Raw genomic sequence first — 15,816 nt, 5'->3', positions numbered from 1 at the left:
TGATTAGTACGCCAGGGCAGCTCACAGAACTTGGGAGAAACAGTTTACTTATTAGGTCACCAGTTTGTTATAAAAGACAATCCAAGAACAGCCACATAGAAGAGATGCACAGGGAGAGGTATTTGGAAATGGTGTAGAGTTTCCATGCTTTCTGTGTGCATCACTCTCCCCACTCCCACCCCATCTTCACATGTTTACCAACTCAGGAACTCTATGAACGCTGTTCTTTTGGAGTTTTTATGGGGCGCTCCATTACACAGGCATGACCAATTAAATCATCGGCCTTTGGTGACTGAATTCTGTACCTCCAGCCCTTTTTCCCCTCCCTGAAGGTGGGGGTTGGGTGGGGCTAAGTTTTCTCACCTTCTAACTGGGTAGTTGGCTTCTGGGGCAACTAGCTCCCATTCTCATCTAGGGGCTTTCCCAAAAATTGCCTCATTACCATAACAAGACATCTTTATCGTTCTCACCACTTAAGGAATTTCAAAGGTTTTAGGTGCTGTGTACCAGGAACAGGGAAGAAGACCAAATATAGAATTTATTATAAATCACAATGTCACACTCCGCCTCTCAGCTTTCACAACACTAGATGGGTCAGAATCTAGAAAGTTGACAATGGCAATACCCTTTCTATCCACTCTATGGTATACGTAATTCTCAAATCTGTCGGTGTAACAGAATCACTTCAGGAACTGGATAAAAGTTTATATCCCTGAATAATAACCTGTCATTGTGAAGCAGAATTTCGAAGGTTGGCGCCCCTAGAATGTGCATTGATATAATAATAATAATAATAATAATAATAATAATAATAATAAACTTAAAGCCATTAAAGTTCTGATTTATTTATTTTTTTACTCCTCTTGTTGAGACTATGCTTCATCTTCACCAAATCCATGGGACAACCTTTGGAAGCACTCCCTTTGGGTCCACCCCTACCTGCAGGGATCCAGGTTGGGGCCAGTAGTGGGAAGGGAAGTTCCTGCCCCTGTAGGATTCATGCAAGGGCTCCAATGGTTGTGCCCATGGCAAAGGGCCCTGAGTTCCTGCCAAAGAAACATGGTTTGTGTAAGGCTTTGTCCTCCTGGTTTTAATTTTTACTATGCAGAAAACAATAAAAAGCTAAAGAACTCTTAAAAGGAAAAAAATTACCACAATGTCAATACCTGAAGACAACCACCATGTCACTTTAGTATTTTCTCTCACAGTCTTTGTTGGAATTGTTCCATTCAATGGCATTATGATTTCATTTCCATTAAAGACCAGACTTTTATAAATATGCTTAGGAACCTAGTTTTCCTCCCCTTTATTAGGTCTATAAGAAAATGTATTCCAAGTTCTAAACTATTAAAATGAGATTTTTGTGAGCCTTGAAGCTAAGAAGACCTGGGTTTGAACTGCAGCCCATCATTTACTAGCTGGGCAAGTTTTAAACATCTCTGTTCATCACTTTATTTCTAAAGCAAGAGTAACATTTACAAAATGCCTAAAACATAGTATACACTTAGTAAGTGTTAGTTACTTTCTTTATGATACCTCCAAGTTTAAAATTTTTTTCCTCATAATATGGCTAATTTTGTTTTCTCATAATTTGTTCTACCAAAGTTTCTATTACTTCTTTCATTCGAGATACAAAGTTTCTTTTCTAAGGTGGATTGTCATTACTGAATATCTAAATTACTTCAAGTCTGATTTCCAACCAGTGTTCTAACTAAAGTGCTCTAACTTCACATTTTGAAGTTTTATTTTTCTTTAAACATACTATTTTTTAAATTTTTATTTTTGAGAGAGACAGAGAGCGAGCAGGGGAGGGGGAGGGAGGGAGAGAGAGAGAGAGAGAGAGAGAGAAAGAATCCAAAACAGGGTCCAGGATCCAAGCTGTCAGCACAGAGCCTGACACAGGGGTTGAACACACAAACTGCGAGATCATGACCTGAGCTGAAGTTGGTGCTTAACCGACTAAGCCCCCCAGGCGCCTCTGAAGTTTTATTTTTCTAAGCTGCATCAACTGTAAATATAGGGAAATCTTTAAGTATTATACACCATATTGATTGGATTTTGACATTAATGTCCATTCTTGTGAGGGGCCAGTTTTTCCTATTTCCATTTTTATTGTGGAGAACAGGGGCAGAGAAAATGGGGGAGGCAGTGGTCTATTTTCCTTTCCAAGAGTGTGAAGAAGGCTACTCATTGTCCTCTAAATCTTTTTGATCCTTCGTTTGTAACTGAATTCCCCCCTTCCAGTTAGGCACACAGCTGCCCATTCATACAGACATTTCAGGCCTCAAAGAGGGTAGGGTTAAGGTGTGTGATTAAATGCTGGCAAATGGATGTGACCATAAGTGACCTGAACCTTTGGTGCTCTTGCCCTTTCCCTCTCCTCTTTGGCCAGGATGCAGATGAGCAAAACTATCATAGAAGCCATTATTTTGGGCAGCATCCAAATTTATGTCATTATGAATCATAGGCTACATGCAGCAGCACCAAGACTGGGGAATTTTCTGGTATTGCTGAAAAAAAAAAAAAGTGAAAAGGGAAGAAATATTCAGCTTAGGTCTAGGAACTTGGTACCACTTCCTCAAGTCCTATACATAAAATGTGGAATCATGAATGGGAGGACAGAATTAATGTGGTCAGACATGAGTTTTAGTATGAATTTTGAAGTTAAGACTATTGTCCAACAATGTACTAGTATATATTAGCCCTACTGTACAGAAACAGATTGTTTGTGAGCATATAAATTATAAATTGCATATGTGGCTTACAGAATAAAGACATGTTTCCAATCCTTAAATGATATCTGTTAAAAGGTTCTCATGGTATATGCAAAAGAAACAAATGGTACTGATTTTTGCAAGTAATATGCTCATGACATATGGATATTTAGGTAAGTATCTTTGCAGGAAATGGATTAAAAGTCAAAAAGGTGTATGAGGGAATATCAGCATTTTTTCTTCAACCACAAAAAAGTTACACTTGTTTTTAGGTTTCTTCATTCTCTAATTTGAATTTGGTAAAGTTATCAATGATTAATGTAGTCGTTCCTTTAATAACTAAAGAAGAGATTCCACAAAGAGAAACAGACAATAAGTCTGAGAAGCAACTGCATTTTGCAGATGACTTTTGCTTTTCAGAAGATTTCTGGTGTACTCAAAGCAATTATCGTGATGTTATGTGGCATCTATAAGATATCACTGACCATTAAATTACAGGATAAAAAGTGCATTTCATTACTTGGAAATGATTTCACTGAAAAAACTGACATCAAGGGCAGGTCATTTCAACAAACTCAGTTTTGGTGGGACCTCATGGCAGGGATGAGAAGCTCTGAGAGCAGTTACTCATTACTGATGGAAAAGGAACACAGGTCCCGGCAGTAAGCAGTACATGATCTACCAATGTCATCTTAGTTATTCCCACGGGCACCGCAATAGTACACAGGACCACAGAGAGCATCAGTATGAGAGATCCCTATCAAATACTTTTTACCAAAGACTGTTTTGTTCAGTTAGAATACTGTCTCCCAGGTTTTTGAACGAGCAAAAAAGCAGCTGCAATCTAAATAAAAATGAAAAGCAGGATTTTTTTAAAAGTGACACTGGCCAATGACTATTTCCTGAAAACTACCATGAACCTACTAATGTGCTACTGTCCATGTCCATGTTGCATTTCTAACACCCAAATACAGAGATAAACGGGCTTACTTTACCAAACAATGCAAGGGATTTTGTAAGCAAAGTGTTAAGGTTCCCTAAAAACAAAAATAAAGCAATCTTAAATGTTTCAGAACCTGACAACAATGCACAATCAAGCTGGCCACAATGGACACATCTATAGCCTCTTAAAACCTATGTTTTCTCTTGAAGACTGATACTGAAAGGTTTTCAAGTATCACTAAAAGTGGTTTAATTAAAATTTCCTGTCAAAGGAATTAAAACAACTGCTCAAGAGGAGGAAAAAAAGCTTAAAAAGAATACATATTGAATGATTTCATTAATGTAACTAGAAAATGCAAACGAATTTATACTGTTAGAAAGCACATCAGGGTCTGGGGCTTAGGGCCTAGAGTGGAGGGAGGCAAGGACTACAAAGGGACATGGGAGACCCTGGTGAGGCGGGACAGAAATGTTCAGTATCTTGCTTGTTGGATGGACTCCCAAGTGTATACACATGTCAAAACTCAGTAAACTGCACTCATTTAAGTGGATGCAGTTTAGTGTGTAAATATTACATCCCAATTAAAAGACAAAGAACAAAGAGGTAAAAACAAAAATACAAAACAAACTAAAAATGGAAAAGCCTGAATTAAGCCTTTCCTAAGAGCAGAGAACAAATCTTTCTAGACCAAGCCTCACAATATCATTATTCGTATTTCCATTTTTAGCAGGTCTTTCAGCTGAGGGGAGTGAAAGAGTGACGACACCCCACCACATTGAATAAATAATGTGGAAACTGAAGCACTCAGCAAGTTTTAAATTATGGCAAAGTGGTATAGAGCACAGACTTGGGTTTAAAAGTGTTGGCTAGAGGACCTGGGTGGCTCGGTCTGTTAAGCACCTGACTGTTGGTTTCGGCTCAGGTTATGATCTCATGGTTTGTGGGATGGAGCCCTGTGTTGGGCTCTGCACTGACAGATAGAGCCTGCTTGGGATTCTCCTTCCCTCTCTCTCTCTGCCTCTCCCCTGCTTGTGTTCTGTCTCTCAAAATAAATCAATAAACTTAAAAAAAAATAAAGTGTTGGTTTTGTTGTGATCTATAGAGTGGTCACAAAGCCTCTGTGCCTGCAAGTTACCTCAAATCCCCCCCTTCCCCCACTGACCATCTGCTACTCAGTTTACACATTTTCCCATGCTCTTCTTCACATCGTGGGCTTATAGTGGCTACAGAGTCCCCTTGCATGAGATTCTGCCTAAAACAGCTGATGGGGGAAAAGTAGACTCAGGCCCAAGTCTTAACATTTAGGAGCCCATTTTTCCATCTGTGAAATGGGAGTACAATCTAACTACCATGTGACTAAAGAGAACATGTAACTTGGCATTAGCCATATGGGCTTCACTTATAATACATGCTCAATAAATATCTGTTAAAGAAATAAGTGAATCAATGAGCTGATTTACTAAAATGAAGATCGAGTTTATAAGAATGTGTATATGTGCACACAGGTGCTGGTTGGGGGGTTAGTAGGTAGATAATGGAATGAAATGCTTAATGTAACTTAGATATACTACAGGAAACCAGTTTCCTAATGAGAAGAATCACTCAGTGATGTATATACCATGTTGTACCTCATATAAATCATGATTTAATGAAATTGTGAAGAGCACTCATTTAACAAAAACTTTGAATGGTTAGATAGATTATGTTAAATGGCCAATCATCTAGCTCCTCAAAAATCATGATTATGTTACAACAGTGTTGAGTACTGTAAGAATACTCACTACTCAGTTTTTATTTGACTTTGTGTGAGGTAAACATATTGCAGAGCAGAACACCTCACAGCTTATTTGCTGATATAAATCATTAACCATTTTTGTAAACAAGTTTAGAATAACAATCTGAATTTTATTACAAACAAAAATAATCTAAAAAGCTTCCTTCAATTATACAGTATGCACAAGGATTTCTGCATTACATGGTTTTACATAAAATGTTTTGAATGATACAAGTGGGACTTCCTACCATTTGAAGAGGAGTTGACTGCTGAAAACCATACACTTAACAGAAAGAAAAAAGTTTCACAGGCAAAACCTATGATCTCTGGCTACAGGCAGGAGCGGAAACTAGGAACATAAAAGAAGCTTGGAGGAAAAAAAAGACAATAAATACTCCAAAATGCTTTAGCAAAAAGAGTCAAACATTTGTAAACAACTTTTAAACAAATCTCTTTACTATGTGGTGTTGCTATAAAGTCAAGTCTTAACTGATTTTCATTTGACTCAGAAAAGTTACTTTTACTGCTGAGTATTTCTCTCTAGACTTTGTTTTCTTTCCCTGGAGAATAAAATATAATTAGGTATTGTTCGAGATTCTGAATTTCTTAGAGGGGGGCCTTTGAGCCACTTGCTTGTCTTTTTGCTATTTCCACCCAAAAATGAGGGTTAGAGTGAAAGGTAAAACCAGAATCAATAAAAATTTTGGCTCCTTATTAGTCTCTGTTTGGAGGTTTAATGGGTGAGGATGCTGATAAAACTAGCTGTGGATTTTAATGATCCCTGCTGCACTTTTATCCCATCAGGGATAATCAGGACTTAAAAAGTATGAGCTTTGCAACACAACTACTTACAAACCATGTAGGCTGAGCTGCACTCAGTGTCTAGGACAATTACTGTTTGAGAACCCCCAGGAACTTACTGTAAACAAACAAGCAAGTGTTCAAGAGCCTGTTTTTGTACTTGGTACCATGACGTAACACTACTATTTTCTTTCGTTTTCCTACTTGAGACTTTTATGAAGTGATTACATGTAACAATAATAAATTTTCCCTTTAAGTATATATGATATATAGTAAAAACACATTAATGACTAAAATAAAATCTGAAGTCAAGCATTAGCATCCACACTTGAATGTCTTGTGCTCTGAGATAATCAGAAAAGTCTCTAAACACTGACTAGGTCCCTCTTGGTGAAGTGACACATGTATGTAACAAGCAGCAATGCTAGGAGTTATACTTTTCCTTAGTCTACAGGTATTTTCTGTGCCAATTTTATTTTACTATTAATGTGTTGAGACCAGTATCACTTTCAGCTAGGTAATCAAATTATTTGGGAATGATAACCTTTCTTTCATTTACATCAAGCAATGGTAGACATTTATTTACTGGAAACTTTCTAATAATAGATTTTGAGGAAGCTAAAAATGACACAGTTTAGTACAAACTGTCCTTTACCTTTATTGCTTGTATACACAGGAATACATTATAAAACTCAGTGGAAGGAGGAAAAAAATAACAGAAGAAAAAGTTACCTGCTTTAGCATTTTTTAAGAATAGTTTTGATAACTTCTTAGATCAACTTGCTTATCTGAAACAGAGCAGAACTACAATACAATCATGATATAATTCTAATAATCACAGAAATTATGCTTTCATTTTTAATTTTCTCTTCATAAAACATTAATGCTATAAAAATGAGGTTGATGACATCCTTATTTAAAAGACACCTTGTACTGGTATCAAAATGTGATTTATTTTAATACCAACTGAAAAAATAGAGCTTATATAGTCTATTATTTCAATGAAGTTTTTTTATTACTTTTATTTTCAAAGTTTACGGTAGCAAAGTTATTGTTAACAATATAAATTTTCTCTTTATAAGTGTTGAAATTCCCTTAAAAGTGTTGAAAGGCAGCAGGCATTCTAGGATGGGCTTGTAAGGAAAATTAATTATTCCAATGTTGATAAAGAGTATACTTGATGAATTTATATTTACTTCTTTAACTTCCTTACTAACTTCTCCTGATTTGCCAGGTTTTTTTTTTTTATTTTTTACTCTTTTGGTATCATAAAAGAAATCTAAGCCCAAGCCTTTTAGTTGGAGCAATTATTTCCATTTTCCATCATTTCTCTTCAGTTTTTCAAATATACACTACAACAATCCAATAATCATTGCAGGAAGGAATGATCATTTAAGCTGGATCGTGTTCATTTACCTTTTAATTTCATTTAGGAGATATTAATATTAGAGTCATAAAGTCTTTACAGTCTCAACACACATACACACAATCACAGAATTAAAAATCTTTATATCTTAAAAAAAGGGTTCCATTTTGTTCAATGTATCATAATTTCAGTCCAATGAAATATGCTTTTATTAAATACAGCAGCCGCCACTTACCTTTAAATATTTTATGGATGGAACTAAGTTCAGTACTGATTGAAGGATGCTGGCATCAGAGCCCTCACTTTGGAACTATCTCTAAAGGTTCTGCATTTCTATAATGTACCACTGATTATTTTAGATTTTATAATACCCTGTCTTTAACTTGGTATATACCATCTTTTGGAAAAAAAAAATTATTTGTTTTTTGAGATGAGATACAAGAACAAAATCATTCTTGAGGTTCCACCTCGAAAAAAGGCGATGTTTGCACATAGCAGCTAGTTTGATACCCCGTTTTGTTAGGCTAGCCTTCACACAATGAGCATGCATATATAGCCATGGTTCACTGCATCTGTTTTGAAGTTGAGAACTGCTGCTTATTCAAGTCACAGATGCCCCCATGTTATGCAAGGAGACAGTTGAACTGCATGTCCACCATGAGAAAAAGAAAATAAACGATGAAACAAAATGCAGCAAATATAGGCAGTTGGCATTCAGAACACGCCCAAAAGCTAACACTCATGAATTGTCATTAGAAGGGCTTTTCTTTCCTTAAAAAAAAAAGTCTTTCTTTGCATATTTTAAAGAAGGTCCCAGAGAATCATGAAGTGCCTTGTCGTTTTTGCTGCTGGCTTCTGATGACCTCTAGTTGTTTTTTACATTGCTGGTAGTAAGTAGAAAGGCTTTTGTTTTCATCTAAAAGCTTTTTATGTTCCTGTACCAGACGAGATGTATTTTGCTGGTCCTTTTCATCCTGGTCCAGTTCTGCAACTAGTTCTTGCCTAAAAACAAATACCACATAATAAAATATAGTAAAAGATACACGATAGAAAAAATTTATACACTAATAACCAATGAGCTCAACTAATTAGAACTTTTATTCTGGCTCTGTCATTATGCATCTCAGGGACACCATGCAAATGTAACTGCGGGCTAGAATGGAGACTAGCATCCACTCTTCTGGTTTACCCATACAAACACCATAATCCTTTTATTTTAATAAGTAACTCTACTTAGACAATTAGTGAATACAGATAAAATGGTATAATTAAAGTTTCAGAAAATTTTATCTGGTATCCTTTTTGTGTAGGAAGAAAAAGGCTGGGGAAGGGCTCTGACCACAGGAAAATAACATGATGTTTTTACCATTCACATTCCACTTTTACACTCATGAACTTTTATTCATGTTTTGAAGTCACAGTTTTATTTAACCACAGTGCCAAGTGGGGGCTAATACAACATTTGCAAGCCAATTAAAATAGATGCTATCAACTTAAATCTGTTTCTTATTTTAAAACAGTGAGAACAATACAAAGTACCACTTTCAAATGAGTTATTCACTTTTAAGAACATTTTCAGGAAAGACCCTTAGAGACTTTCATAGCCTGATAAACTTTTTGAAGCCCTCTTTTATTTGGGAGATGTTCAATATTAGCTCCTATAGTGAAGTTACTGGATATAACTGAATAACGAAAAGCCTCCAAATGGTTTTCTTGTAATACTTCTCATTTTTAAAGTATTCAAGGGGTGCCTGGGTGGCTCAACTGGTTAAGTGTCCGACTTCAGCTCAGGTCATGATCTCATGGTCCGTGGGTTTGAGACCCATGTCAAACTCTTGTCCAGCTCAGAGCCTGGAGCCTGCTTTGGATTCTGTCTCTCCCTCTCTCTCTCTGCCCCTCCCCTGCTTCTGCTCTCTCTCTCAAAACTGAATACACGTTAAAAAAAAATAAAGTATTTAAAATTGATTAAAACCATCATAGTTTTCACATTCCTTCAATCCACCATTTATTTTTTCCAGCACAGAACTCCTCTTTCAAATGAATAAAATATGAAAAAAAGTATAGGTTAAACATGTGAAATAAGAAAGTTTTTTTTTTTTTTAAATAAAGTACTAACAGTTCTATAGTTAGCTCCATAATTTGCAGACTCTAATATTTATTTCCTATATAGCTTTTAAGGTACTGAATTGAAATCATTTACATTGTTGTAACAATAAATTGTGATGGAGCTACTTTTTGTTTGTTTGTTTTTTTGGAAGTACAAAAAGAAATTATTCCAGGAAGCAAGAAATTTTCACTTATTTAGATTAAACTTAATAGAGGGAATCCTATTACCATATATACATATAGTTGCCATGAGTTTTTCCTATAGCACTTCATTTTAGTTACCACAATAACTCAGCTTCAGAGGTACAAAATTTCATGAGGTACAAAATTTCATGAGGTTCATGTTTAAGAAAACTGAAGTTTTGGGTTTCTTTAAGAATTTCAAATAAAGGAGTATGGGAATTGTAGTTCTTAAAAAAGCGAGGAAGGCAGCCTCCATAACTCTTAGAAAGACACATGTGAGTATAAAACTCCCAAGAAAAACACTCACAGGTATAAAATAAAGTAATTCTATTCTCCTAAACAGATACCTGGAGAGAACAGATCTACAAAATGTTTCTAAGATAAAGCACAAGTGAACATTAGTAAATCAAATTATTTCACTTATGTCCAAGGAAACAATAAATCTTTACAATTATAAATCTAAACAGCTTTTAATTTTAAAATTCTTAGAACATAAAACATGTTTATGTAGCACCAGTTTATTTTCCTTAGTTTTAATGTATGTAGTCAAAAAGGTTTAGTTTTGCAATAAAAATAGCCAAAAGGTGCTACAAACCGAAAGGCAGAACATATGTAGAACCTTCAAGTTACAAATATAGTTGAACAACATGGGTCTGAACTATATGTATCCACTTATACGTGGATTTTTGTACAGTACTGCAAATGTATTTCCCCTTCCTTTTGATTTCCTTAAAATTTTCTTTTCTCTAGCTTACTTTATTGTAAGAATACAGTACATAATACTCATAGCATATAAAATATATGTTAATTGACTGCTTATGTTATTGGTAAGGATTCTGGTCAACAATAGGCCATTAGCAGTTATGTTTTTGCGGAGTCGGAAGTTACATGCAGATTTTTGAATGAGTGGGAGTTCACAACCCCAACCCCCAAGCTATTCAAGGAAGTCAAGTGCATGCTTAATGATTAATTCTAAAAATTAATACAGTTTTCATGTCTTTAAACAATATTTCACCTTAACATATTTTAGACCCAAAATACTAATGTGTTTTATTTTTATTCATAACAGTCAACTTACTTTCTCTGTAATAACAATGCAATTTCTGTTTGAACTTTCATATATTCTTGTGCCATTTTACAATGCTGCTCAAACACTGCCATAGATTCTTTGGAGTTTGGGCACGGTGCTAGAGGCTGAAAATAAATAAAGAAAGTTAAAACATAATTAAATCAAATCTCAATATCAAGCTGAGAGTTAATATAGTGACTGTGATATATTTTTATAGCACTAAAGCAATGATCTTTTAAAAATAAGTGTTAACCCAGGGCCTAGAAAATTTCAGTGTCCTTTTGTCAGAGTTAACTCACAGCTTAAATTCACACCTGTGGTTTTAACACTTTCATTGTTATAGCGGATCATGACTAAAGTGATCACTGGCCTCTGGTTTTACATTTCAGGTTGCCAAACCGTATTATACCAAGAGGGTTTATGGCTCTCATACTCATGAGGAGACACTGAAGTGTATTACTTATATTTTCAGTCACAATGAACGTGACAGTGTATTACAAAATCTACTAAGTAGAAATGAGCTTAAGTAAATTTTATGTTGTAGTGCACTGAAAGAGCAAAAATGCTATTCTTGGCATCCTTAAAGATATGGGAGTATTTTAAGACAATTGTTAAGAACATGATTTTGCCAATTTTAAACTTGATTAACTTAACTGAATGAATTATTTTAACTTGAATTTAGAAAGTTTGGGGAAGCCAACTAAAAGCATAAATAAATGAATATACGATGACAAGATATGAACACTTTCTAGGTAGATTCTAGAAAGATTCTCTAGCTTAGATAGCTTTCTAGATAGATTCTCTAAACTTTTTCTATAAGGAAAAAGTAAAAACGGTCACTGAGAAACTACTCCTTTACCTGTAGTTGGTGATCCAGTGTAAGATAAGCCATTGGGATGGAGTTATCCGATCCATTGGTATCTGGAATTCAAGTATGTGTTTATTTATTTTCTATCATAAATAATTATAAACAAAAAGCAAGAAAGCTTCATGAGATATTGGCATTTTGTTCCTAAAGTAAACAACACATAAAATAAAAGTTATTGCTACTGGTAATGAAGAGTCTATTTCTGAATTTAAAGGTAAACACAGAACATCCAATTACCAGATAATCAGAATGCAATCATACTCTCATACAATTTAAGTTGGCTATAAATTACATAATATTAAAGCTTACAAATGCTTGTTCAATTAAAAACAAAAACAGTGGTATGGGACCTTTTTTAAATTTGGTCTTCACTCACCCCACCTAATCAAAGCTCGTATCTCTTTCTTTCCTTGACCATGCTAAGTTTGCTGTAAGGCTGTGTCAACCCCTTGAACATTCGTGCTCTTTAACGAAGAAAGAGGGGAAAATAAGAGATACATTCTCTTCCAATGGATTACCTTCAATTTATATATATTCTAGTGTGAACCCTCAACCCACCTCCCCTAATGAGAATCACTGCAGAAAATGAAAGACGTTTTTGATGGGAGTATGTTAAACACAGGTATAATGAACAGTTAGGTATATGGAAACTGTAGTTCAGTGTCCTGTGTGAAACAGTTAAATGGATTAAATCAAACAACTAGTCGATTTTACCAAATTGTTTGGACGGCTTTTGTTTGTATTTCATAAGAGGTAAACTGTCATAACTTGCATGAGTCACATGGGATTAACATTTATGCCTCCGGAAGCAGGCAGGATAACTGTGAAGTAATATGGACTTTTTATTTCAGAAGTAGCTGCCTTCCCACAGTTAGGAAAGAGTAAATGAGCTACACAAGTGAACTGTTCAGCCCTTTTCCTGACAAGTGACTCCTTGAAAGAGTGGTATAGATAAAGACAACGTCAGGCTGACAGTAAGGCACTGTATGCAGTGCAATAAAAAACTAGGACAGTTTGATGGTTCACTAACCTCAATAATTTATTGTTGACTGATGAATATTCTAGTTTCCTTTTTTAAAGCCATTGAGAATGTGCTTGCAAGTAACTCTAAAAGCCAAGCTAAATCAGATGAAATAAGATAATGCATGTAAGAAATACCATGCAATGCTGGCATATGGTATGCAGTCAACACATGGTGGTGATGGTTACTATTACTGTAGTCGTTGTTGTTACTGATATAAAATGGGAGCATTAGAAAGGACAGGCAATTTAAATTCTAAAGTTTGTTTTTCCGATTGAAAAAGTAATGCTTATTAAATACCGGAGTGCAATAAAGAAAAATAACAGCATATTGCCTAGTAGAGTCCTACCTACCTTAAAATCATATACACTATCATAAATGTTTCCTGAAATGGTTAAACAAGAAATACACTTAATTTGTTATTTCCCTCACCAATTCTTTCCCCACCCACAACAAGACTTTCAAACTATGCTCCCATGGAACACTATTTTCCACAAAATTACAACTGACTAGGGCACCTGGGTGGCTCAGTTGGTTAAGTGTCAGACTCTTGGTTTTGGCTCAAGTCATGATTTTGCAGTTCGTGAGTTCAAGCCCAACACTGGGCTCCATGCTGATAGTGCAGAGTCTGTTTTGGAGTCTCTCTTTCACTCTCTTTGACCCTCCCCTGCTCACACGCTCTTTCTCTCCCTCTCTCTCTCTCTCTCTTTCTTTCTAAATTCATTCATTCATTCCTTCATTCATTTCCCCTGGGGCACCTGGGTGGCTTAGTCAGTTAAGCACCTAACTTCAGCTCAGGTCTTGATCTCACGGATAGTGGGTTTGAGCCCCGCGTCGGGCTCTGTGCTGACAGCTCAGAGCCTGGAGCCTGCTCCGGATTCTGTGTCTCCCTCTTTCTCTGCACCTCCACTACTAGCACTCTGTCTCTCTCTCTCAAAAATGAATAAACATTAAAAAAAATTTTTTTTAAAAATTATTTCCCCCCGACTTTATAGGAAAAATTAAGTGTCTTGAACTCTTTTAAAAACACTTCTAGGGGCGCCTGGGTGGCTCAGTCGGTTGAGCGGCCGACTTCGGCTCAGGTCACGATCTCGCGGTCTGTGAGTTCGAGCCCCGCGTCGGGCTCTGTGCTGACAGCTCGGAGCCTGGAACCTGTTTCCGATTCTGTGTCTCCCTCTCTCTGCCCCTCCCCTGCTCATGCTCTGTCTCTCTCTGTCTCAAAAATAAATAAACGTTAAAAAAAAAAAAAATTAAAAAAAAAAAAACCAAAAACACTTCTATTCCTATTACTCTTTCTTAATTCTTTGGTATTTGAGGGCGCCTGGGTGGCTCAGTCGGTTGAGCATCCGACTTTGGCTCAGGTCATGATCTCGCGGTCTGTGGGTTCGAGCCCCCCGTCAGGCTCTGTGCTGACAGCTCAGAGCCTGGAGCCTGCTTCGGATTCTGTGTCTCCCTCTCTCTCGGCCCCTCCCCCGCTCATGCTCTGTCTCTGTCTCTCTCTCTCTGTCAAAAATAAACATTAAAAATTTTTTTTAAATCTTTCATACTTGATGTATCTTATTAAATAAATACCCTGTATCTGATATGTATTTTAGAATTAAGTATACCAGTGTTTCACAGTATTCAGGGAATGGAAAAAAAAAGCCAAGGATTGTTATTAACTATTAAAGTACTCAGCTTACACTGCAAATATAGTAGTTTATTAAATTTATTAAATAAAGCATGCTAAGTTTATTTTTATTTTTAATGGGCCAGTATTCTGACTCTAATAATATTACAAGAAGTGGGCTCCATGTCTTATACTTCTGTCTTTGCAAACATTGAGTTTCCCCCTCTGTGGCTCCCTCTACTGTGTCTAGCCATCTCTCTCACTAACTGCTCTTGGGTATGTGTCTTTCTTTATCCCCACTATTATAAATAGAAACCCAAAGGCCCTCATTATGTGCTGTGATTATTAAACTGATGTATGCTTTTTACTTTTCTCTGAAAATGCATAGAAATCCCTTCTCTTTTAAAGTAAAAACATCTGATTAATTTTTTTTAACTATGTATGTATGCATTTGTAATTTTTTCCTAAATCAGGGGCCTTCAAAGAAAAAGGATTTGCCAGTATCTCTTCCCTGTAATTTACTGTATTAGCTTGATCATCGATACTTTTCTTAGAAACAGTGCAAAGCTGAACTTCATTAAATATAAGGCTTAAACCACTCTCAACTTTTAAAATTATAGTAAAAATTATTTAAAAATGCCAAAGACAAATTTCAGTTGAATTCTGGACCCAGGTACAATTTCTAACTATTGGCATTTTGTGGTATCTTAGGTCCCAAAAAGAAAAAAATGAGACTGGGGTTGGAAGGTTGGAAGAACACGGGAAGCAGAAAAAACACAGCAGTTAAGTGAGAGGGACGTAAGAGGATTTTAATTTTACTTTAATGAGTTCACATCTGCCACATGGTGACTGGTATGTCTAGATCAGTCTAGGCTGAAGTCAGGAGGCCGAGTTGAGTACCTCCCTCACCAGAGGGCTGAAGACCCAAAAAGAGCTAACAGTACCTGAATGTTAATGATCAAGTCTGTCAAGAGCATTTCCCTATGTACCTCTGAGGAGAAGCACACAATGATGAATTCTGCACATGTGCTGCTGAGTACTGGTTAATGTTCTGGAAAGTCCTAGGTTGGGCAATGCTAGGGGTGAGACTTAAAGGAGTTTTTGCCACCACTAAATTTAAACTTGCTAAAACTAGAGAGTACACCCTTGGCTAAACATAGTTGTATCTTACACGAAACAGAGAAAAGCTACTCAGTTAATTTTTTATATTAAATTATGAACTTGACTAAGCCATGCCAAATATCTATAAATATTTGTAAGTAGTGTTTTTGTTTATAAAGACAGAAAGCTGACTTTTCAATTTGGATTTAATTGCCACTATTAATAACATAGTTGATCTTATACAAGATCCCAAATGATCTG

At 36.0% G+C, this 15,816-nt stretch overlaps 1 protein-coding gene across 7 annotated transcripts in view; it reads right to left on the bottom strand.

The window, feature by feature from the left end:
* Positions 1-825: 825 nt before the first annotated feature.
* MAP3K7 (mitogen-activated protein kinase kinase kinase 7) overlaps positions 826-15,816 on the bottom strand; it is an 85,047-nt gene continuing 70,056 nt past the window's right edge. For 2 of the 7 annotated variants that reach the window (XM_019442868.2, XM_019442869.2), the window contains 3 exons: positions 11,816-11,877; positions 10,966-11,081; positions 6,866-8,600 (listed from right to left, as the gene is read on the bottom strand). In XM_019442868.2, coding sequence (XP_019298413.1) covers positions 8,420-8,600; positions 10,966-11,081; positions 11,816-11,877 — 359 coding nt within the window. In that variant the 3' untranslated portion in view covers positions 6,866-8,419. Of the gene's footprint in view, positions 1,047-5,541; positions 5,799-6,865; positions 8,601-10,965; positions 11,082-11,815; positions 11,878-15,816 lie in introns of those variants that run through there. The other 5 variants (XR_008422954.1, XR_008422956.1, XR_002078201.2 and 2 more) reach the window with 5 other exon arrangements.

Source organism: Panthera pardus, unplaced genomic scaffold (assembly GCF_024362965.1).
Source record: "Panthera pardus isolate Hobbes unplaced genomic scaffold, ASM2436296v1 HiC_scaffold_17, whole genome shotgun sequence".
Classification (NCBI taxonomy): domain Eukaryota; kingdom Metazoa; phylum Chordata; class Mammalia; order Carnivora; family Felidae; genus Panthera; species Panthera pardus.
The sequence above is the reverse complement of the archived record's forward strand: the minus strand, read 5'-3'. Positions and strand labels throughout refer to the sequence as shown.